The 26,450-nt window shown below is 41.1% G+C and overlaps 1 protein-coding gene across 1 annotated transcript in view; it reads right to left on the reverse strand.

The window, feature by feature from the left end:
• The window catches only part of spg11 (SPG11 vesicle trafficking associated, spatacsin), a 205,971-nt gene that overhangs the window by 176,235 nt on the left and 3,286 nt on the right, over positions 1-26,450 (reverse strand). Inside the window, exons 2-7 of the mRNA XM_072278002.1 lie at positions 21,495-21,679; positions 18,445-18,672; positions 15,625-15,823; positions 12,297-12,437; positions 9,923-10,344; positions 1,939-2,084 (exon numbers count right to left, since the gene is read on the reverse strand). Of these exons, the coding sequence (XP_072134103.1) occupies positions 1,939-2,084; positions 9,923-10,344; positions 12,297-12,437; positions 15,625-15,823; positions 18,445-18,672; positions 21,495-21,679 (1,321 nt within the window). The remainder of the gene's footprint in view (positions 1-1,938; positions 2,085-9,922; positions 10,345-12,296; positions 12,438-15,624; positions 15,824-18,444; positions 18,673-21,494; positions 21,680-26,450) is intronic.

Raw genomic sequence — 26,450 nt, forward strand, 5'->3', positions numbered from 1 at the left:
TCATGTCAGAAAAAAATATTTTATAAAGACAATTAATAACTAAGGTGTCACACTTGTCAATTCCCAGCATGAGAAGTTCAGATCACCAGGCAGAACTTGGAGAGAGGAAGGAATGCAATTAACTGGATGTAAATCCATGTAATGGAAAGAGATCAGCACATCATTCAGCAAGTTTCATGAAAACCCAGTACAAGAAATTTAATCAAACAAATATTAAGCCGCGTTGGCAGACATGGCCAGTTAACAAAGTGCTTGATTTTTACGCATAATTTCTTGCAACAAAAGAGACTTCAAGCATCATCAACAAGAAGATCAATTATTTATCAATGAGGAAATTTATATTTGTTTATTTATTTTTCAGAATGTGGGCATAATCAGTAAAGCCAGCATTTACAGGCCATTCCTCAGTGAACCTGAACAAAGATGCATGTCCTTTCAGAGACAATTGTACTGTTGGAGCTCTGGCGTCACAGATAGACTCGACCAGGCAAGGACATCAGATTTCTTTTCCTGAAAGACACTGATGAACCAGATGGGGTTTTTACAATAATCCGATAGTTATCAGTTCTAATATCAAATTCCTGTGTAAATACTCATTACTCAGTCGGAAGGAAAGCCAATCATGAATCTGCAGTAAATGAGGAAACCTTTGGCCAAATGTTGAGTATTTCCTCGCTTCTCTGGCACAGCTGTTAGATTTTCTTTACCCATTTACACTGCTGAATATGGTAAAAGTCACGTTCAAAAAGGAATCCTAAATCAGAGAAACTGAGGAGGGAGTTTAATGTAACAAATTCAGGGGCTGCAAAATTTTCTTCAGCTGCCTTAGAACAATTGATTGTAATATCCTTCACAACTCCCGTCAGGGAGGAATGCAGGAGCCTCAATGTTTTAGGAACAGCTTCTTCCCTTCCACTTTCAGATTCCCAAACAGTCTAGGACCCCACAAACACCTCATTATTTTTGCTCTCTTTTGCATTTATTATTTATTTTTATATTTCTTATTGGAATTAAGAGTATTTTGTTTATGCATTACACTGCACTGTTGCCACAAAGCAACAAATTTTTAGACATATTTCACTGAAAATAAACCTGATTCTGGTTCTTCATAAAGCTCAGCTCATCATAAGCCTCCTTATTTTAGAGCAGGGGTTCCTCACCTGGGGTCCACAGTCCCTCAGCTAAGGGTAAGGCTCCATGGCATAAAAATGGGTGGGAACTCCTGTTTTTGAGAGGGAGGGACACAGACACACACAAAACTGCAAATAATGTGCTGGAGGATCTCAGAAAGTCAATGAGAGGATAGGAACTATTGATGTTTTGGGTTGAATCCTCCATCAGTAATTCCTCCTTCTATCCTATTCTGTAACTCATCCCACCCTTCACACAGATTCCTATTTACTCCTGAAATGGCAACACTGAAATCTAGTAACTTCCTTTAAAGATCTTAAAGATGAGCTTTTTTATTTGTCACATGTGCATCAAAACATACAGTGAAGTGCCCGTTTGTGTTAACAGCCAAAGCAGTCCGAGGATGTGCTGGAGGCAACCAGCAAGCATTGCCCGCTTCCAGCGCCAACACAGCAAGCCCACAAGTTACTAACCCTAACCCACACGTCTTTGGACTGTGGGAGGACATCCACACGGTTGCGGGGAGAATGTACAAACTCCTTACAAACAGATGCGGGAATCGAATTCCAATCAGTGATAACTGGCACTGTAAAGTGTTGTGCTAACCACTACACCACCATGCCGAACAACTTTATAAATTTAAAGCACAAACAAGAGAAAGTCTGCAGATGCTGGACCATTTTAAAAAAACATTTTATGAAAACAAGTTGATATTGGATTCATCAGCAACAACATTTCCATTACAATTTAGCATGACATTAAGAAGACGTTTTTAATTTTGACGTTTTCAGTTTCCCCATCGCTTACCTCCAATGAATGAATGGGGATTGAACATCGATTCCATTTATTGAGGTGGCACAACGAATCAACAATGCCAGCTTTTCCATAAATCATTAAGCGATTCAGGAGATCTTCTTGCGAGAAACCAAACACCACCATGGAAAGGCCAGCATCTAAACAAATTAAAATGGAAATACACAAGTAAATACTTGTACGAAAATTAATCAAGGCTTTGAAACTTATGTTTTATGATATTCAATTTGTCCCAGAAAAGTGTGAAGCGATTTACTGTGAAAGCTCAAATTTAAAGGCAGAAAACAGGATTGAGGGTAGGATTCTGAGCAGCGTGGAGGAACAGAAGCACCTTGGACCCCACATCCTTAATCCGTCAAGTTGCTGTGTAAGTTGATAGGGTGGTTAAGAAAGTGTATGGAGTGTTGGCCTTTGTTAGTCTGGCAACTGAGTTCAGGAGCTGTGAGGTAAACTTGGAATATTCGACCACACTCGAAATATTGTCTGCAGTTTTGGTTGCCTGATTATAGGAAGGATGTAGAAGCTTTAGAGAGGCTGCAGAGGAGATTGACCAGGATACTGTTTGGATTAGAGAGCATGTCTTATGAGGAAACTAGAGCTTTTCTCTTTGGAGTGAAGAAGAATGAGGAGTGTCCTGACAGAGGTGTACAAGACGATAAGAGGCATAGATAGAGTGCACTGCAGCACCTTTCTCCCCAGGTAGAAATGTTTAATACAAGCAGCGTAATTTAAAGGTGATTGGAGGAAAGTATAGGAGGAATGTCAGAGATAAGTTCGTTTTAGCCACGTGGATGATAGAAAAATGGAAGTCTATGTCGGAGAGAAAGTTTAGATTAATCTTACAGTAGGTTAAAATGTCATCATATCATGGTGGGTTGAAGGGCGTACACTGTGTGTGTTGCATATTTACTATTTCAGTGTTGCCGCATGGCCAAGTGGTTAAGGCGTCAGTCTAGTGATCTGAAGGTTGCTAGTTCGAGCCTCAGCTGAGGCAGCGTGTTGTGTCCTTGAACAAGGCACTTAACCACGCATTGCTCTGCGACGACACCGGTGCCAAGCTGTATCGGCCCTACTGCCCTTCCCTTGGACAACATCGGTGGTGTGGAGGGGGGAGACTTGCAGCATGGGCAACTGCCAGTCCTCCATACAACCTTGCCCAGGCCTGCACCTTGGAAACCTTCCAAAGTGCAAATCCATGGTCTCACGAGACTAACGGATGCCTATTAATTTCAGTAGCATTGTAATTACTGTCTGCTGCTGGTTAAATCATTATGGGTTACATGTAAAAATAAGTGAATTGCACATGTCATGACACTATCACATGACATGTGTTTGCCTTGCTTAAAGTAGACTCAGATTCACAGACCTGTGTTTTTGCTTTTAATTAGTTTTGTGTTTTGGAGTCCCAAAGGTGTTGACGAGGTATGTTTAAAACGAACCCGAGACAATTACCTACCTGTGGAAGTGCAGCGAAACGTTCAAGTTAAAATAAAAAAAGCACAGCAGCACGTCTTCAGAAGGGAAGACACGATTGAGTTTTAAAAAAGGTAGAAAACAGAAGAATTCATGAGTTCACAAACAGTGAGTATCAAGTGACAATAATTTTTAAAAAGAGCAGTAATGACTGGCTACATCAGAAAGACTGACACATTCCATTACACAACAGATAAATGGATATTGTATAAGGAGCAAATTGAGCTGCACTTTAAAGCAAATGGAATAGCCAATGCGAAACAAGTACCAGTTTTGCTGAGTGCATTGCATTTAAGTGCCTACAGTTTTCTTAGGAACTTGACTTCTCAAACCAAACCAGTAGAACTTAGCTTTGCTGAAATTGCAAAAGAAATGCAGGAACATTTAGAACCAAAACCACTGCTGATTGTAGAACGCTTTAGGTTTCATAAGCGGAACCAAAAGGAAGGGGAGTCCATTTCAGAGCACTGTCAGTTTGGTAATGGGCTGAATGAAGCACTGAGAGGTTGCTTAGTTGTGGAATCTTACAAGAAAGCTTTCAAAAATGGCTCCTAATTGATGCACAACTTACATTTAAAAGAGCAGTTGAAATAGCTGTATCATTGGAGATGCAAATAGGAATGAAAGTGAGAGTGAACAAAGTTACATGTCTAGATGAAGGCCTGCCTGGCCAACCCAATTGTGTTACTGTTGTGGCAGAGGCTCTCATACACAAGAGGGCAGGTTTAAAGGTGAAACTTGCAGAAAATACAACAAAGTGGGACACATACAAAGAGTACGTCAGGCAGAAAAAAAATAAGTGGATGCACAGGGAACAGAGAAAGATATAAAAAAAAAATCAATTTGCAGTTTCAAGAAAAGCCCTAATCTGCATGCTGTTAATGATAATGAAGAGAGTGACGCAGGACTAGCTAGCCTGAGATTTACAATGTGGAACCTAACAATAGACAAGCAATATGGCTTACAGCAGAAGTGAATGGCAAATTAATTAAAAAGAAATTAATCATTGGCTCGGCTGAAGATACTGAATTGAACCCTGAAGCAATCCAACCAAGAACTTATACTAGAGAAAAGATAACTCATGTGGAAATGACATTTCTAACAGGGAAATACAACCACCAGCAAACCACATTGGGCTTGTATGTGGTAAAAACAGGAGGGTCAGCATTGTAGGCTGTGGTGGACTGAGACAAGAGAGAGGCATGAAAGAAAGAAGGAACATGAGAAAAAAAAGGGATCAGAGCCGATCCAGAGAGAAAAGTCGAGAAAAAGAGAAGAAAGAGGTCACGAGCTGTCAGAACCACTTCCTGCAGTCTCAGAGTCAACCCTTACAGCTACCACAGAGGTAGCCCCAGAACCTGAGATTGTTTTCACAGCCACGAGTCTTACCTGCCAAGGTGACATCCCTTGTCAGGAAACTTATGATTGAGAAATCAATCACAGCAATGAAGTCCTTAGGCCTGAATGCAACAATTTAGAATTTATTATGCTGTGGAGTAAACACGAAGTTAGACTCGCATTCCCAACCTTGTGGTTTTGCTTTTAAGTAGCTTTACGTTTTGGAGTTACAAAATAGAACACTGTGCTCTGATAGCCTATGTTCTTTAAGGAAAACTTGCTGAACTTCCCAAAGGACTAACTTTGACACTGCACACTACTGCATCACATCCTTGAGGAAGGTGCTGATGGATTTGCAGTTTGTCTGGCAATATCAGATAGTTGACCTCAAGATCCAGGATACTGGTGCATAACAATGTCCTGCTGAAAGCACACATTGGTGCACTTTGGGGAAAGAAAGATCTATCAACAAACAACTGTCAAAGCACAGATATAAGAAGTGAATAGTAGAGTATCTGTAAATCAATTACCCGGCATAGCAGAGAGACAACAGAATGGGGAGAATGGAGAGGACTGAGAGAAATGAGCAGGAGAGTAGATCAATTAAAGATGCATGTCTCATACAGTCGTTATTCCATCAATTCTATTTACTAACTATTCCCCTTTAAACTTTACAGCTCATTCAGAGTTGAAAGTCACTATATCAGTTTTAAACAACTGGGACTTCTTGTGTTTAGTTGAAAGAACAAGTTGTAGTAAATCAAGACAACTAGACTTACTGTGTGGTCTAGAAGACATTTCACCACTCATCAGTAAACTGGCTTCTTCAGTTCTGATCTATGGTGGGTAATTTTCTGCCTTAGAAACTGGCTTAGACTTGTTTCAAGGTACAGCAATCACATGAGGGTCATTAAGAGTCACAGAGGTAATGAGAGGGTCATTAGTCTTATATTTGCATGAATGGAGGTGTGAACAGTTGTGGAGACGCTGCTGGGGTAGAGGTGTTAGGTATGCATTGTAAGTCGCTGATAGGTGATGTCGTACCCCAACCACTCTGTTCAGGGATGGGTTTTCCAGTTTGACAAAGATGGCTTCTTCAACCCCTCTTTCAAACCTCCCATCCTCCCTGTCCAAAATGCGCACATTGTTATCATCAAAAGAGTGTCCCTTGTTCTTTAAGTGTAGATTTATAGCTGAGTCTTGACTTGAGTGTTAGCCCTATGTTGGGCTATCCAGTTGTGAAGAGGTTTTATTTTGTCTCACCGACGTACAGATCTGCACACATTACATTACATCTGTACACATGGGGGATGAGAGAGGACCCGGACTGTAAGCCCTGTGGTCAAAAGTCGACACTGGCTCATACTGTCCAGGTGCAAAACAGCTCTAACTCAAGGAGGTATAGGTGGCGCCATGATAAGGGGCTTCTGGCTCTTGCTGACACACTAGAGCGAGAGAGATGCAGGAAGAGGACGGCTGGCGCAGATTTGAGGAAGGCCATCACCTTCATCAACGAGGGAGCCAGGCCTTTCGTAACCAAACAATCTGCTGCTAATGGCCAGGTCCTGGGAGATGAGGGTCAATGTGGGAAGGAGGCTGCAGCTCCTGGATGTGGTGCACACAACTCTACGCCCAGACACTGTACTGTGGTCAACTGAAGACAGAAAAATAATTCTGGTTGAGCTGACTGTGCTGTGGGAGGAGGGATGGGAAGAGGCCCATGACAGAAAGGCCTTGAAGTACCAACGCTTAGTGCAGGAGTGTAAAGACAAGGGATGGCAGGCATGGTTATTCCCTGTGGAGATCGGTTGCAGAGGTTACCCAGCCAAATCAGCATGGCGGTTGCTGTCAGATCTGGGCCTGGACGAAAGGAGCAAAAAACAAGCAGCTTGTAGGATGGGGGAAGAGGCAGAACGAGCCTCTTGTTGGATTTGGAGTAGGCGAGAGGAGGGAAGCTGGAAGCCAGGAGCAGAAGGGCAGTGATTTGGCCACCACTGCTGGCCCACCGTCTGGAGAGTGTCGTGGTTAAGGGTCGAAACACTCTGTGAAGGTTGGGAACCACCTGATGACATCTGCTCCTGGCTGAAGGCTACGGTTACCTAAAAGGTATCTGGAGAATGCACCCTAACAGGTGTATATAACAAGTGTGCTCTTCTCATTGCATTGGATAGCATATACAATATTGCTCTGTTTATGTTTGAGTGTAGGATCCTTGGAATGGATGTGTTTCTGTCTGAGTGTGTTTGTAGGTTTAAAAAACAGGGATCTGTGGCACTTGGGATGAGCGGCGAAATGTCTTCTAGACAACACAGCAAGTCCAGTTGCCTTGATTTACCACTGCTTGATATACGATGACCTGGATGACCTTCATAGACATATAAACAAGCTTGTAATCTTAAACACATTTAATATGGGTTATCTCCATGTTAAAAATGGTCCTGGTGTAAAAGTTTTTAACACTAGTTTAAATCCACTAGTCACTGGCAGCCAACCAGAAAAGGATCCTTTCATTCCCACTCGCTACCTCCTACGAACCAGCCAATGCTCTAACCATGTTAGTAACTTTCCTGTAATACCATGGGCTCTTAACTTCATAGGATTTTCCCTGAAGGAAACCATGCTGACTTTGTCCTATCTTGTCCTGTGTCACCAAGTACTCCATCACCTCATCCTTCGCCATTGACTCCAACATCTCCCCAACCACTGAGGTCAGGCTAACTGGTCCATAATTTCCTTTCTGCTGACTTCCTCTTGTCTTAAAGAGTGGAGTGACATTTGCAATTGTCCAGTCCTTTAGCACCATGCCAGAATCCAATGTTGTTTGAAAGATCGTTACTAATGCCTCCACAATCCCTATTGCTACCTCTTTCAGAACCCTAGGATGCAGTTTATCTAGCCCAGATGACTTATGGACCGTTAGGTCTTTCAGGTTTTTGAGCATGTCTTCCCTTGTAATAGTACCTGCATTCACTTCTCTTCCCTCACACCTTTCAACACCTGGCAAATTGCTGGTCTTCCACAGTGAAGTCTGATGCAAAATACTCTTAGTTCATCTGCCATCTCCTTGTCCCCCGTTCCTATTTCTCTGGCTTCATTTTCTAGCAGTCCTATATCCACTCTCATCTCTCTTTTAGTTTTTACATACTTGAAAAAGCTTTTACTATCCACTTTGATATTGTTTGATAGCTTGCTTTCACATTTTATCTTTTCCCTCCCAATGATTCTTTTAGTTGCTCTCTGTGGGGTTTTAAAAGCTTTCCAATCCTCTATCTTCCCACTAATTTTTGCTTTGTTGTATGCCTCTCTTTCGTTTTTACATTAGCTTTGACTTCCCTTGTCAGTCACAGTTGTATTATTTTGCCATTTGAGTATTTCTTTGTTTTTGGAATACATCTATCTTGCACCTTCCTCATTTTTCCCAGAAATTCACACCATTGCTGCTCTGCTGTCATCTCTGCAAGCATCTCCTTCCAATTTTGGCCAGCTCCTCTCTCATATCACTGTAATTTCCTTTACTCCACTGAAATACTGCTACATCAGACTTTACTTTCTCCCTATCAAATCTCAAGTTGAAAGCTATATTATGATCCACGTAAACACGAGGAATTCTGCAGATGCTGGAAATTCAAGCAACACACATCAAAGTTGCTGGTGAAAGCAGCAGGCCAGGCAGCATCTCTAGGAAGAGGTACAGTCGACGTTTCGGGCTGAGACCCTTTGTCAGGACTAACTGAAGGAAGAGATAGTAAGATACTTCCAAATCTTTCAAATCTCTTACTAGCTTTTCCTTCAGTTAGTCCTGACGAAGGGTCTCGGCCCAAAACGTCAACTACCTCGTCCTAGAGATGCTGCCTGGCCTGCTGCGTTCACCAGCAACTTTGATGTGTGTTGCCTATATTATGATCCATGAGTCTTGACGAAGGGTTTCGGCCCAAAACGTCAACTGTACCTCTTCCTATAGATGCTGCCTGGCCTGCTGTGTTCTACCAACATTTTGTGTGTGTTGCTTGAATTTCCAGTATCTGCAGAATTTCTCGTGTTTGCATATTGTGATTGCTACTTCCTAAGGGTTCTTTTACCTTAAGCTCTCTAATCGCTTCCAGTTCACTATATAACACCAATCCAGTACAGCTGATTCCCAAGTATGCTCAACGACAAGCTGCTCTAAAAAGCCATCTTCTGGGCATTCAACAAACTCACTCACTGGAAATCTGCTGCCAACCTGATTTTCCCAATCAACCTGCATGTTGAAATCTCCCATGACTATCATAACATTGCCCCTTTGACATGCCTTTTCTATTTCCCAATTTTAAATTGAGATACCAGCTGTCTGCCACATGCTCCATCCAGGGAACTGTCTTGACTTGAGAATTAATTTATCATCAGCTGAGAGGCCACCCTCATACCAGGCCACACTGCTGGGGAATAAAGCAGCACAAACCTCATTTTTCTCAAAGTGGTCAATACACCATTGCTGATATGGAATGGTTGCTGTGTTCTGCCACCATGAGGGGCCCTCACCACCCAGGACATGCCTTCTTTTCATTACTACCATCAGGGTGGAGGCACAGAAGCCTGAGAATTCACATTCAATGTTATAGGAACAGTTTATTGCCTTCCGCCATCAGATTTCTGTACTGTCCACTAACACTAACTCACTTACATACTTTTTAAAAATATTTCTTATTGTAACTTTTCTTAATATTTTATGTCTTGCACTGTACTGTTCATGTAACAAAAAACAAATTTCACAACATATGTCAATGACAATAAACCTGATTCTGATTCTCCCTGTAAAGAAGAAACTTAAAACACTCATTTAACAGGAATTGTTTAGTGATGTATCCAGTGTCCTCTTGCATTCCAAACATGTACAGTGAGAGTAGTGAGTTGTGGGGATGCTATATGGTGCCAGGAGCGCGGTGACACCAGTGTGTTGCCCCAGTGCAATTCTTGGAGATTTGATTTGACGCAGACTACGCACTTTGCTGTACAGTACGTTTTGAAGTACATGTGACAAGTAAAACTCCTTATCTTTCTTCAGTCTTTTAAACCTGATTCTGGTTTTGCCAGTAAGGAAGAAACTGAAAACACTGAATTATTGGAGATGTACCAGATAGAAGCGATTAAAACAAATGCATATTTAGTTAAAGTATCAAACGCTTACCTGTGAGAAACAGGCATAATTCATCTTTGCCACCTCCTTCTACGGGTAAGGAATGGCCGTCAATGTGATGGTACGTCACTCCTTCAGTTTCCAAGTCCCAGAATGCGATAGTCATTGCTTCACAGTCAGCAGCAACTAGGATGAATAGAACACTGAATCCAGAAACTGACACCGTCTCTATACTCATGGATTCCTTCAGCCCCTGTAGCTGAAAGATTCTGAACCATTTACTTTCTTGACTGTTTAGACCCTCCTCGTGTCCAAAAGTGTTTGATTGCCGAGAACTGGTATGACAGGGTGTAGCATTTGATTTACAACTGGAGAGATAATGATACCAGGGAGTGAAAGACTTCGTCAGGAATTTTTCTTCTGGTGATACTTTTGTCTTGTTGTAGAAAGCTCTCAACTGGGCAGTCCAGGACCTTTATGAAACATAAACGTAATAATATGCTTCAAAACAATAAACTTCACAATAAAAATGCAATAATAAACTTCAAATTCAACTATACACAACCAAACAAAACTAAACACGAGGAAATCTGCAGATGCTGGAATTTCAAGCAACACACATAAAAGTTGCTGGTGAACGCAGCAGGCCAGGCAGCATCTCTAGGAAGAGGAACAGTTGATGTTTCAGGCCGAGACCCTTCGTCAGGCTTAACTGAAGAAGAGCCAGTAAGAGATTTGAAAGTGGGAGGGGGAGGTTTTGGATCTCCCCCTCCCCCTCCTACTTTCAAATCTCTTACTAGCTCTTCAGTTAGTCCTGACAAAGGGTCTCGGCCCAAAACGTTGACTGTACCTCTTCCTAGAAACAAAACTAAACAGTCTTTCTCTGGGGCCAAGGCTGGGCGAGAGGAGCAGGATTTGAGCCAATGTTCCCTCTAATAATTAATTTTTTTTTTAAAAACAGCTGTGCAGACTAACCATTGTTCTGAGCAGGAAATTTATACATGGCCTGAAAACTTTGCAGCACTTTAAATGATTTTTTAATAGTAATATGCATACTATATTTAGAATGAAAATTGAAAAATCACATACTTCTGATTTTATTTATGAATTGAAGGGTAGAATGAAATATAGTACAAAGAAAATCTTTCATGTTTTGTAAACTTTTAAACTTAGGCAGTATTGCCATTCAACGGGCCAGCGGTTTATTAACAATGACTTCCATTCTGTGTTTATTGTCACAATGTAAATACACTGAAGCTCTAAACATTTCAAAGGTTGTGGTATGCTTATTATTTAGAAAATTTATGATTATATTTTAGTGGCATCCGTTAGTCTCGCAAGACCATGGATCTGCTCCTGGAAAGTCTTGTGTCTGTGTTGGTCTGTATTTAGCAACACGATTAATTACAGGTGATTTCACAATTATATTAACATTATTGAGTTCATGATTATACAAGGGAGGAATACTGAAGTGGTTTCCCATTGCCTTCTTCAGTGGCAGTGTCCATACTGGATGGGTAACCCTAGCCATTGATCAGCAGATTCATCTGCCCAGCGTTTTTAGTTTTACAACCATAAATTCCAATTGTAGAATCTGCTTGTAAAACCATCTACCACCTGCAAACCATGACTTCACGTGACCCTGATTGAGAGGCTAAACAGGTACTACACCTTGCCCAAGGGTGCCCTGTAGGCTATCGGACGGAAGAAGCGTCTGTCACCTCTTTTGCTGAGCAATTGCACAGCACCGACACATTAACATAGATTTCAAAGTTATATTTACGTTATATAGAAGAAAATTCCTGCTGCGCGGCAACAAAGGGTATGTGTTTGGGAGCATTTCTGTTATTGCACAGCCGCGGACGTTAAAGGGATCAGTGATTTGAGCAGATTTTAACCGGAATTTAAGTCAGTAAAATACTTAATGTACTGTACATATGCTTGTACTGGTATGTGTTGATGAGTTTCAGATGTGGTATTGAATAAAATTTTGTTTACTTTATTCCCCAGTACACTTAGTAGATCAAAAGATTAGACACATCTGGAACAACTGTGTACAAAATGCACCAGCTAAATATTGAGATAGGATATTATAAATGTAAGGCCATTCAGTCCTAAGTGTATATTCTAGCCACTTGAAGAAGATTACCAGTCACTCTATTCTCCAGCACCTTGCTTGTAGCCCTGTAATTTTTTCTGTTCCAAGTTTTAATCCAATTTCTTTTCAAAGTTCCAAATGAAAATGTTTCCTCCTGGCTTTCAAGCAAAACTTTCCAAGTTATTAAGGTCAGTACAAAAAATTCCAATTTTCCCTTTGGATTTTTGGTCAATTATTTCAATATATGCGTTAATAATAAATGTAATTCATTTCACTTTAAATATATTTATTTAAACTGTCATTAAATTTGATAGCTTCGAGCCTTACCTATCTGTTTGAAATGGGAAATTGAGCACTTTATCACTATATAGAGAACTTGCAAGGTCATCCTCATCAATGCCAGCGGGTGCTCTCAAAGATTCATCATTATAACCTTTACTGGCACGCTGCAGGCAATCAGGATGTTCCCTGCAAGAAGAATAATACAACCTGAGATTTCACATATTAAATCAATCTTGGATTTTATCAAAGCTCCACAAAAGCAGAAGAGATGTTGAAACAGTCCTTTTAACCCCATACCAGGAAAAATATTAAGACATAAACATGGCGTGTTGGAGAAGGTGTGGCTCCAAGGAGGCAAATCATTTCCATATTTTTTGGGATTGCCCTAAATTAAGTTTATATTGGGAAGGTATTCACAGAACATTAGTTAGGGTATTTAAGACTCAGATACCTCTGAACCTTGAAACTCTCCATTTGGGGCATGTGTTGTTTTTGGAAAAGAAGGAAGATATAAAGCTGCTGCAGGCCCTTTTAGCGGCAAGTAAGAAATCAATCACCAGAAAGTGGTTAAATCCAACATCACCTACATTAGAAGATAGACATGAAATCATTTTGGAAATACTTAAAGTGGAAAAGATGACCTACTCTCTGAGAATTCAAAAGGAAAAAATTTTTATCAAATTTGGAATAAATGGGTTGAATTTATAACCCCAGAGCGAGCAGAATTTAGATGACTCTCCGAATGGTTTATACTGTTTGTCTCACCAACATAGTAATAGTGTTAACGTAAGCACCCTTGGCTCAAATGTTTACTGTTCTTTTTTTTTTGGAAAATATGGAATTAACACAAGTAAAGAAAAGATCTGGGGGAAATTTTGGACCAGAAAGAAATGGACCAGAAGAGATACATGGAAATTAGTATTCAACCACTATTATTAATATTTTTATAACAACTATTATCATTATTTAGTTTAATAGAGTGGGATTACAATTGCACATAAACATCTATTTGAGTGCCCGATTATTTTCTATATTATCCCAATGTGCACTTGTGAATGTATAAATTAATATAGATTTACTCACATAAAAAATGGAAAAGGTTATATACATAAAAAAAAGTTTGTGTATTACTTGTGAATACCCTATCCAAATAAAAATAAAATTAAAAAAAGAAACAGTCCTTTTAATTACCAGTGGACTTTCAACACTGCCCTCAGTCAGTATGGCCTTGAAATGATCATGCATAATGGTCATGCATAAGGATGCTATAATAACCAATAAATAGGCATCCGTTAGTCTCGTGAGACCATGGATCTGCGCCTTGGAAGGTTTCCAGGGCGCAGGCCTGGGCAAGGTTGTATGGAAGACCAGCAGTTGCCCATGCTGCAAGTCTCCCCTCTCCACGCCACTGATGTTGTCCAAGGGAAGGGCACTAGGACCCATACAGCTTGGCACCAGTGTCGTCGCAGAGCAACGTGTGGTTAAGTGCCTTGCTCAAGGACACAACACGCTGCCTCAGCCAAGGCTCGAACTAACGACCTTCACACTTGGCCACGCGCCAACACAATATATAATAACCAATATATAAACCACGAATGATTGGAATTGCTAACTGGTGAGGAAACTGAGGATATTGGAACTTGTTCCATGACAAATTAGTGTAGCACGGTAGCACAGTGGTTAGTGCAATTGCTTTACAGTGCCAGCGATCACCAATCGAGGTTCAGTTCTACCACTGTCTGTAAGGATTTTGTACGTTCTCCACATGACTGCATGGGTTTCCTCCAAGTGTTCCAGTTTCTTCCCACAGTCCAAGGTCCACAGATATAGTAGTTAAGGTCAATCCCAGTACATCCTCAGATGTGTTGGTCATTGATGCAAACAACTCATTTCACTATTTGTTGTAACAAATAAAGCTAATCTTTATCCTTAAATTTAATCTCATAGTCATAGAAAAGTGCAGTACAGAAACAGATCCTTTGGCCTATCTAGTCTGTGCTGAACCATTTGAACTGCCTACTCCCATCGACCTGCACTGGGACCATAGCCCTCCCCATCCCTACTATCCACAGACAAGAAGTCAGAATAAGGTGGTGTGGGGAGGGAAGGAAGACAAGAAGAAGATGATAGGTGAAGCCAGGCAGGTAGGGAAAGGGGGATGAAGTAAGAAATTGAGAGGTGATAGGAGGTGGAAAAGGAATCTGATACGACAGGAGAGAAAGGGAAGGAGGTGGGAACCCAGAGAGAGGCATGTATAATTTAAGCTGCAACTCATTTGATATGCCCGTGATGCTGCTGCAAGTAAGTTTTTCATTATACCTGCACATATATGTACTTACGTATATGACAATAAACTCGACTCTGGCAAGAATTCTTAGTGGATATCATTATTTTCCATATTAAATGTTCAGCATGTGACTCCTCCTAATTATCACCAGGTAAAGAAGAGCCACAATGTATTGTACACAACAAACACACTTGTTCCATTTTTCCTTACAACGTGGGAGACCAATTGGCCCACCAAGCTTACAATGGATTTGGCTAAATTAGCAGGAATTCCCAGTTTAAAGATAATGGTCAGTATTCCACTCAAAATATAACGCACATGACAGAGGTGTCAAGTTTTTCGGGTAAAATCAACACTTCACTCCAGATGAGAAAAAAAGAACATAGCATATGATATGGGGCACAAATAGGTCAGTGTGAAAGGAATCCTGGTTCACTACTTCAAGAACAGCATTTTCAGAGGACAGGATTTAAATTATTTCTCTTGTAATATAGACTCGGTGGCTCTTTATCAGATACATGGGCTCATAAATGCAAATATCTAGTCAGCCAGTCATGTGGCAGCAACTCAATGCATAAAAGACCAAACGTCAGAATGGGGAAGAAAAGTGATTTGAGTGTCTTTGTTGGTGCCAGATGCGGTGGTTTTAAGTTTCTCAGAATCTGCAAGCATTTTCACAATCAATAGTCTCTAGAGTTTACAGAGAATGGTGTGAAGAACAAAAAAAAAATCTAGTGAGCAGCAGTTCTGTGGGCAAAAATGCCTTGTTAATGAGCGAGGTCAGAGGAGAACGGCCAGACTGGTTCAAGCTGACGGGAAGGCGACAGTAACTCAAATAACCACCCGTTACAACAGTGGTGAGTAGAAGAGCATCTCTGAATGCACAACACTGAAGTTCTGGCTACAACAGTGGAAAACCATAAACATACACTCAATGGCCACTATATTAGGTACAGGAGGTACCAAATAAAGTGGCCCCTGAGTGCATTTCTCACATGCTATACTTCAGTGAAGCAATTTGACTAACATTACTGGAAATCTTGATCATTTCTACCTTTATAATAAAAACATACAGAATGACTTTACCTGAAAAAACTATTCAAGTTGATGCAAATAGCACAGTTGAGGCTGTTTACAGCGACAGCAACATCCAGGTCAGGCGATAAACCAAGTCTGCGCAGGTGGGTTAAGCCACGGGGATTGTCATCCTCTTCAGATACTCCTACCTGGCACAGCGCAAGATCAACATTCCCAAGCTGCTTGCCATCCATGGTATCACAAATATCTTATAAAGAGCATTATATTAAGGAATTTTATACCACACAAATGAGCTGGAGGAACTCACAGGTCAGGTTAGGGTTAAATAGGTGAGTTGCTGGGCGACACAGTTTGTTGGGCAGGAAGGCATGTTCCGCACTTTATCCAAGCCACATAACATAACTGGATAAATGTAACATTTCAGTACTGAGGCGGGTTGTCATGCTTAGTTTTGTATTGGTCAGTATACTCTTCATTCTCGTAAAGGTGTCTTTTGCCATCCCTATTCTTCTTTGTTTGCTTGTTCTATCGACTACACAAAAGCATTTGATAAAGTGAAGCACAATAATTATTTGAAATATTACAGAAAACTCTAGATCTAGATTTGAAAGCCCTCTGCCTAATCAGAAATCTGTGCTGGGAACAAACTGCCGCTGTAAGAATAGATGGAGAAGTGAGTCAGTTTACGAAATTCAAACGAGGCATTAAGACAAGGGTGTGTTTTCTCCCCTGATTTATTTAATGTGTAGTGAAACAATATTACAAAAAATAAGAGATATCTTGGGAATCAAAGTTGACGGTGAAAACATCCATAATTTCAGATATGCAGATGACACTGTGTTAATTGCAAGTATGGAGGAAGAACTACAAAACTTAATTGATAAAATTGTTGAAGAAAGTGCAAAAATGGGTCTATCTATCAATTGCAAAAAGACAGAATGTATGGTTCTATCCAAAAAGGAGAATCCTATCTGCAGGCTGAGAATAAACGGGGAGGTTATAAAACAAGTACAGAACTTTTGCTACTTAGGAAACAGGGTGACATCAGATGGCAGGTGCAAAAGACAATAAACTGAGGAAATACAAAAATACATAAAAATAATAAAAATAAGTAATAAGTATTGAGAACATGAGATGAAGAGTCCTTGAAAGTGAGTCCACAGGTTGTGGGAAGAGTTCAGTGATGGGGCAAGTGAAGCCGAGTGAACAAACAAATAAAAATAAATCAAAGAAATAACTTTTCCTGCTTCTCTTTCCTTCCACTTCACAGTTGCACTTTTGTGTTTATTGCACAGTCCTTCATCATCAGTTAGCTCATCATTCCCACAAATGTTCATTTTAATATCTATTTTAGGTCCAGTTCCTCCAAAAAAAACTTTACATGGCATAGTACTGTAGGTAATTAGCTCCTCATCCTATCATTGCCGAGTAAAATGTGATTGGATGGAAAATGGGAGAATGGCAAGACTATTGATAGGCAAAGATGAGCAAACCTGAAACTCTGCCCAGGTTACGAAAAGGTAGGAGACCGGGGTTGAGAGGGAAAATAAATTGGCCATGATGGAATGGCAGAATAGACTCGATAGGCCAAGTAGCCCAATTTCGTCTTATGGACTACCATAGAGCAATGAAGAAAAAGAAACACACTGAAGTCAGAGAATGGTTATTTTAAACCAACAATCAACATACATCTTTGAAAATTAGTGTACATACAGATAAATACAGCATCACAATCATACCATGATGGGTTAACTCTTGTTAGTGCAATGCCATTACAGCTTGGGGCATCGGAGTTTGGAGTTCAATCCCAGCATCCTCTGTAATGAGTCTCTGAACATCCTCCCCATGGAATGTGTGGGTTTTCTCCGGGTGCACTGCTTTCCTCCCACAATCCAAAGATGTACCGAGTAGATTAATTGGTCATTCTAAATTGTCCCATGATTAGGTTAGGGTTAAAATGGGGTTGGTGGGGGTTTCTGGGTGGTGCGGCTCAAAGGCCCAGAAGGACCTATCCCATGTTGTACCTCTTAGTAAATAAAACATTTTTAAATATGTTGGTCTTGAAAGCTATGCCATTAGAATTTCCTTTAGCAAATGAAATTACAGCTTTAATTTTAAAAATATTGATTTTTTTTTTAAAATGCATTCAATCACAAAGGCAAGAATAATCAAGAAGCATTACACCTGAATGTTCAGAAAATAAACAGGAATGGTTCACTGGTTGTGTCATTATAACAGTATGCACACTAAACCAGCTTGTTTTGAACCCATCACACAAATATTAATTCATTGGGAGCTAGTGAGAGTAAATAAAGCGAAGCACTACCATCAATGAGTAAATTGCAAAATGTATGTTACTTTTTGGGTACTTTTTTTAAAAAATCACCATGTTAAGTTTAATAAACATCATCACTGAACCCCACCCAAAAACACCTTTAACAACTTCTCTATGTCCATCCAATGCAAGGGTTCCCAAACTTTTCATGCCGTGGACCAATACCATTAAACAAGGGATCTGTGGACCCCAGGTTGGGAACTCCTGATATAATGTGATCCAAGCCCTGTGATAAATCTACAGCCACAAGTGTGCTCTATCTCTATGTTCACATTCAAATTCATTGTCATTCAGCCATGTACATGTATACTGCCAAACGAAACAATGTTCCTCCGGACCAAGGTGCACAGTACAGATAACACTTAAAGTGATATTACTACAAATAATAAAATATATTCCAGAAGATTAAGATTGATTGTTTAGCATAAGATGCACTTACCACACAAGTTAAAAAAAGTAAACAGTATAACACTACTGGCCTGATGAGTGGTGACAGTAACTTGTATTAAGGTGTTCAGAACCACAAAGGATACAAATGCAGCCTGCAGTGTCCAGTAGAAAAAGCATTTCTTGGCAAATCTGGCAATCCGTTATCCTCTCTGGAACTTCAGGAGGCAGACAAAGTTTAAAAGCATCTAAAATATCTGCTTCAGATGCACCTTCCAACCAAGACAGGTGAAGCAGTGTGCAATTGTCAAGCAACATGAAGGATGTGCTGCTTTTAAATGACAAAATCTTCAGAGTAAAAGATGATGGTAAACCTGGAAAAGGAAAACAACTTGCTCGTTAATTGCCTAACTTCAGAAGAATTAGCAAGTACCTCATCTAATTTAGGCAGTTTGACTTCTTCAATCAAAAGCAGAGAAGTCTTAAAACCATTTAGAAATGCTCAATAATATAGCAGCTACTGTTTGAAAAATACTGAGAGAAAACAAAGAGCCTGATCAGAATTAGGTTGATTACCACGGACAGATGTCATGAAATTAGTTGTTTTTCTGGCAGCCCATGGTTATCATCATCATCATGTGCTGTGTCATATGACATCATCATTATGTGCCATATCATAAGATGTGGGCAATCATCTGTTATGACCGTGATTGTTCTTGGCAAATTTTTCTACAGAAATGGTTTACCATTGCCTTCTTTTAGTCAGAGCTACGAAGTACAAGACACATATATTAAAAAAAAGAGTACTACATGGTACAATTTTTAAAAAATTATTCTTCCCCTCCCCCCCCCATCTTTTAGCCTGACCAAGGAATTGTCTTCCCCACTAGCAGACTTATCACCAGCTTCCCAAGGGTAATTAATTTAAAATGGCCAATAAACACCACTGTTACTAGCCACACCACATCCCATGTACAATTTTATTTTAAAGCACAGCTTTGATCTTATTCAGGTGGGTGGATGTGGGTTTGATTGCAATAGTTAAGAGAAGTTTGGATGAATACACGGATAGCAGGGGTACGGAGAGCCATGGTCCAGATGCAGCTAGATGGTATTCGGCAGAAAAACAAGTTTGGCACCGATTAGATGGGCTGAAGGGCCTGTTTCTACGCTGTAGTGCTCTGTGGCTGTCTACGAAAAGATGGTTAGACTTGCCACAATGAAGATTGATATTCGGAATTAACCACTTTGGCATAGAGATAGAGCACAATAATTTGGCACAGACTAGATGGGCTGAAGGGCCTGTTTCTGCACTGTAGTGCTCTATGACTCAGTAAGAAATGGATGGTTAGGATTTCTGCAACAAGGACTAACAGGATTGACCTTTGGAATTAACCACTTGTGAGCAGAGATAGGAGTAGAATAACAGTTCAGCACAGACTAGGTGGGCCGAAGGGCCAGTTTCTGCTATGAAAGGGATGGTTAGGTTTTCTTTATAGGGGCTGCAATCAGGATTGACAGGGCTGAATTTTGAAATTAACCACCTGTAGGGAGACAAGCAGAGTAGAATGGGATGATCTGGAAACATAGATTTTTAGAAAAATCATGTGATGTGTTGTGTTAATTTCTAACCTACTCCCGAACTCTGCACTCAGTGCAGTACCATCAAGCTAATGCAAGTGAATAGCTATTGAGGATAAAACAGTCTCATAATACCCCAATGCAGAAATCCCTGAACAATCATTTACAAGGCAGCCTTGATAAATGAATAAATGAAGAATGCTCTGTGTGCTGCATAATACTAATGAAGCAAAGAGCATGAAATCAGATTTCTAAACCAACTGCAAATACATTTTACAGCATTGTCCCAGCACTGCTCTGAGCATATTCTTACTAAACTTCAAAATACACTTAAAAACGCAAACATGAGGAAATCTGAAGATGCTGGAAATTCAAGCAACACACACAAGATGCTGGTGGAACGCAGCAGGCCAGACAGCATCCAGGGGAAGAAGCACAATCGATGTTTCGGGCCGAGACCCTTCGTCAGGACTAACTGAAAGAAATTTAACTATCTCTTCTTTTTAAACAGAGAGTGGTGGGTGTGTGGAGTTCCCTACCAGGGATGGTGGTGGAGACAGGTAGGGGCATTTATGATACTCTTAGATGGGGCATAGTGGTAGCATAGTACTGTTACATCACTAATATCTTGGGTTCAATTCCCACAGCTGCCTATAAGAAGTTTCTGCGTTCTCCTAGTGACCACCTGGGTTTCCTCCAGGTGCTCTGGTTTTCTCCCACGTTCCAACAACATTCAGGTTCGTTGGTTAAATGGTTACAATGGAATGTGGGAGGAAACCAGAGCATCTGGAGGAAAGCTGCATGTTGGAACGGGCTGGTCAGCAGCATTCACTTCCTGACATCTCACACTGAGAGATCGATAAGTTTTATACATTCTGTCACAAAATGGATGATCTTCCAGCAGCAGCTAAGATCAGTTTCAGTGTGCATGCCTGAGAACAACCCGGAGATCATAGTGTTCTCTGCAACACAGGGTAACACTTGGCAAAGACAGCTTTATCGCTTTCTAGACATTCTGGGCAAATACACAACCCAGAAGGAATTGGGCATTACCTTACCTTACCCACGATGCAGCCATCTCAAGATCAGGACAATCACCTCATGCATATTATCTCACCCACACTGCAAACAACTCGAGATGAGGAATTGGACCATCATCTCCTTCACACTACAGACATCTTAAGATGAGAAAATGGACAAACATTTCATCCAGAATGCAGCCATCTCGAGACGAGGAACTGGGCAATCATCTCATCCACACTGTAGATGTCTCAAGTGTAGCAATGGGATTGAGACCCTAAACGTGCATGAAGAATCTGACTGGGAAGGCCCATCTCAAGAGCCAGCCAGCAACATCTTGGTGCTTGTTAGGTCTAGTAAGGAGGCATTCTGCTAAATGACTTTTGACAATCTCTTCAGGGAACTACATACAACTCCTTCTCCCACAGGACCTACAGGACTGCTTGACAGACGCGCAATGGAGATGTCTTGTCTACAGGTCTCCGGTCATCTACCCTTCTACAACCGGAAAACCGAATGGTCCTATCTATCACATCACGCTGCCACTTTTTTGATCTATGAGGATTTCTTTAACAAACACAGCAACATTACTTACTGAGGTTTTTGTTTTCAAATAGCTTCTTGAGTGCCTCTTCACTACAGCTGTGAGTGTTGGTAACGTCGCAGATGCCGTCCTGGACTCGGAACTCGTAGATCCCCAAATCATTGTGGTTACTGACAGCAAGAAGCCGTCCACTGTTGGGTGAAGTCTGTAAATTCTCAGTTGTTTCCCAAACAAAGCTGTAACAAAAGTGTCACAGGCAGAGAAAATACATCAGCTTGAGGAGAAGAAATATATCAAATCCCTAAAGATACACCACCTGTGGTTACACCAGACAGCCATTTGTACCAGGAAATTGGTATCAGCAGCTTATGTGCAACAGGTGGACTTTAACTTCTATATGACCAACAGCAACTACAGATGCAGGATTCACAACAATCTCGCCTATCTGAACCTCATTAAGGCATGACTAACTGAATAAGAGCTCTTTGCTACACTCAATTACTGCCATTAAAATCAAACTTTAATATCATCCAGCTTGAAGGTAATTCAGAGCAACACGCACAAAATGGTGAAGGAACTCAGCAGGTCAGGCAGCGTTTATGGAAAGGAATAGAGTCAATGTTTTCGGCCAAGACCGTTCATCAGGACACTCCAGTCTAGAAAATAATTAACATTTTTAACTTTTTCATTTTTTATACTTCCAGCACAACACATTTCTTTGATTACTTCAGATAACCACTCGGTACTAACACCTCCTTCATCCCTTTTACTTCATTTCTCCTTCCTTCCATCTACCACTTTGCATCAATCCTTCCCTTCTTATCATTTCTTTCAGCCGCAGAAGTTGTTTTGGAAATAATTCGGAAGATGTGTGGCTCAGGTAGTTGATGGTTGGGTTCAGTTGTTCTCTGATCTCGGCAATTTACTTGCAAATGTTTTATCACCATGTGAGGAGACTTCATCAACGTGGCCTCCGGATGCTTGGCCTTCATCAGCGCACTGACAATGTCCCTCACGTGGTGACGAAACACCTACAAGTAAATTGCCAAGGTGGAGAAAACTCAACCCAGCCAAAACTTGTGTTATCACAAGGTCTGATGGAAGATCATCCAACCTGAACAGTTCATTCATGTTATGATGCCAGGTTGGTGTGGGCAGTGGCGACTGTGTGCGTGCAGATTCTGACTCCGATTCCAATTCTCCCATCACAGAAACTGCTCATCTTTCTGAGTACTTCAGCATGCTTTTATTTCTAACTCCAACCTCCTCGGGTAACGAACACATTCTGTTAAGACATCATGGTAACGGTAGTGTAGCGGTTAGCATAACCCTTTACAGTGCCCGCTGTAAGATTGGGGTTCAATTCCTACCACTGCCTCACTGCCCGTAAGGAGTTTGCATGTTTTCCCCACAACCAGTGGGTTTCCTCCGGATGCTCCAGTTTCCTCCCACCTTCCAAAGACAAAGACCTACAGGTTAGAGTCAGTGAGTACATACGTACGTGTACATACGTACGTGTACACACACACACACACTTACTTAAATAAGTACTGCAAAAATAGAAATAAAAAAAAGCAGAGAGGTAGTGTTCATGTGTTAATTGAACATTCAGAAAACGGATGGCAGAAGGGAAGGAGCTGTTTCTGAAGCATTGAGTGTGTGCCTTCAGGCTTTTATAACTCCCTCCTGACAGTAACAGTGAGAGAGCGCATGACCTGGATGATGGGGGTCCCTAATGATGGACACCATCTTTTTGGAACATCGCTCCTTGAAGACGTCCTCAATACTGCGGAGGCTGGTGCCCACAATGGGGTTAAGTTTACAAGTCTCTGCAGCTTAGTTCGATCCCATGCAGAAGCCCACCCCTCACCCCATATCAGACAGTGATGCAGTCTGTCAGAATGTTCTCCACAGTACTTCTGTAGAAATTTGCGAGTGTTTCTGGTGACATACTAAATTTCCTCAAACTCCTAGATCCTCAGAGATATTGACACCCAGGAACTTGAAATTGCTCACGCTCTCCATTTCTGATCCCTCTATGAGGACTGCTGTGTGTTCCCTCACCTTACCCTTTCTGAAGTCCACAATCAGCTCCTTGAAACTCATTACTGACAATTAGTGCAAGGTTGTTACTGCGACACCACTCAACTAGCTGGTATATCTCACTCCCGTACACCCTTTCGTCACCATCTGAGATTCTACCAACAATGATTCTATCATCAGCAAATTTATAGATGACATTTGAGCTATGCGAGGCCCCATGTGCCACCAAGGCACTAAGGGTTCAAACGACGATGATTTGAGCTATGCCTAGCCACGTAGACAGTACAGTGCTGGGCTAAGCACATCCGGGATGTGCCATTGTTGCTTATTGGCAAGGTTGAAATGTTATTTCCAATCCGCACAGATTGTGGTATTCCGGTTAGGAAGTTGAGGATCCAATTGCAGAGTGAGGTACAGAGGCCCAGGTTCCGGAGCTTTTTGATCAGAACTGTAGGAACAATTGTGTTAAACGCTGAACTGTAGTTAACAAACAGCATCCCGAATAGGTATTTGTATTGTCCAGGTGTTCCAAGACCGTGTGAAGAGCCAATGAAGTCACACCTGCCGTTGACCTATTGTGGCAACGGGCAAATTGCAGTGAGTCCAGGTCCTTGCTGAGACAGGTGTTGATTCTAGCCATGACCAACCTCTCAAAACACTCCCATCACTGTAGATGTGAGAGCTACTGGGCAAGAGTCATTACGGCAGCTTACCCTGCTGTTCCTGGACGTTGGTATAATTGTGTCCTTCTGAACCAGCTGGGAACTTCTGATTGTAACAAGGAGATTGAAAATGTCTTTGAACACACCCGCCAGTTGGTTGGCACAGGTTTTCAGAGCCCGACGAGGTACTCCTTTGGGGCCTGTTGCCTTGCGGGTTCATCATCATCATCGGGAGCCGTGCCCAGTTTGAGCTTTGACTGCCATGGTCCACACACTCCTGTTTCAGGTCAAGTGGATCAGTTCATTGGTATTCATTTCCAGTTCTCTGGCTGCTGTCTCCATCATCATTTGTCTTTGCCTTCCTCTTGCTTTCTTTCCTTCAATCTTTCCCATAATTACCATGCATTCTGACTCCTCTTTCCTAATCACATGTCCAATGAAGTTACATTGCCTTTTCATGATCTCATTCATTATTTCTCTTTTTGTGTTTGCTCTGTTCATGACATCCTCGTTAGATATTCGTTTCGTCCACGATATTCTTTGCATCCCCCTCAAGAACCACATCTCTGCTGCTTCAATTCGTTTCCTCATGTTACTAGATATTGTCCAACATTCTGAGCCATATAACATAACTGGATAAACGTAACATTTCAGTACTCTGAGGTGGGTTGTCACGCCTAGTTTAATATTGGTCCGTATACTCTTCATTCTCATAAAGGTGTCTTTTGCCATCCCTATTCTTCTTTTGATGTCTATGTTGCACCTGCCATCTGATGTCACCCAGCTTCCTAAGTAGCAAAAGTTCTGTACTTGTTTTATAACCTCCCCGTTTATTCTCAGCCTGCAGATAGGATTCTCCTTCTTTTTGGATATCACCATACACTCTGGCTTTTTGCAATTGATAGATAGACCCATTTTTGCACTTTCTTCAACAATTTTATCAATTAAGTTTTGTAGTTCTTCCTCTGTACTTGCAATTAACAGTGTCATCTGCATATCTGAAATTATTGATGTTTTCACCGTCAACTTTGATTCCCAAGATGTCTCTTATATTTTGTAATATTGTTTCACTGTACACATTAAATAAATCAGGGGAGAAAATGCACCCTTGTCTAATTCCTCTCTTGATTTTCGTAAACTGACTCAATTCTCCATCTATTCTTACAGCGGCAGTTTGTTCCCAGTACAGATTTCTGATTAAGCGGAGGTCCTTCGAATCTAGATCTAGAGTTTTCTGTAATATTTCAAATAACTTATTGCGCTTCACTTTATCAAATGCTTTTGTGTAGTTGATAAAACAAACAAACAAATCTTTTTGTGAGGGTTCACCCCTCTTGAAAGGCAGTCTGAAGTCGGCCTCTGAGACAGAGATCAGAGGATCAACGGGTGCTGCACGGATTCTCACAGCTATAGTTTTATTCCCCCTTTCGAAGTGAGGATAAAAGGCATTGAGCACGTCAGGGAGTGAAACATCACAGACATTCATAATGTTCGGTTTCGTTTTGTAGGAAGTAATTCCCTGCGAACCTTGTCAGAGTTGGCATGCATCTGATTCTGCCTCAAACCTCATTCGGAATTGTTCCTTAGCTCTTGAAATAGCCCTCTGCAAGTCCTAACTGGTTTTCTAGTACAGACCTGAGTCGGCAGACTTCAATGCCACAGATCTAGCCCTCAGCAGACTACAAACTTTCTGGTTCATCCAGTTTTTAATTTGGTCATGTACAGTAAATTATCATAGACACACAGGTTTTAATGAAAGACTGGCCCAGGAGAGGACTCTGGCAAGCTGCAGCAGGGGTGGTGGGTTAAGTAAGTGGGTATGCTGCGTTGGCGCTGGACACTTGTACTGGAGAATGAGGTAACCCACATCTCAGACTGTGTTGATCACATATTTCACTGGATTATTCAATGTTCATGTGACAAATAAAGTCAATCTCCCTTTAAAAACATTCACAACTCAATTTTGTCCAGAGTTCAGAACACACATAAAAGTCACCCCAATAGTAATCATACCTCCACGATATTGTAATGAATGGTATCAGAAGCATAACAGATTGAAAAGAAAGAACAATTACTAAAAACAGAAAGAGTGGGGAAACAAGTTCTGCTGTTTGTGGAAGCGAAACTACGTGCTGAACAAAGCTCTGAACTAAAAATATTATATAAGTTCATTCATATGCATGGGTGCCCATTAAGTCAAGCATTCTTAACCCAGAGAGGGCCTGTGTTTTGCATTGGACATTTTATGCTAGTAATGGCATTTATTTGCAATAGACACAAGGTGAAAATAATGACTCAGAAA

Source organism: Mobula birostris, chromosome 14 (assembly GCF_030028105.1).
Source record: "Mobula birostris isolate sMobBir1 chromosome 14, sMobBir1.hap1, whole genome shotgun sequence".
In the NCBI taxonomy this organism is placed as follows: Eukaryota; Metazoa; Chordata; class Chondrichthyes; order Myliobatiformes; family Myliobatidae; genus Mobula; species Mobula birostris.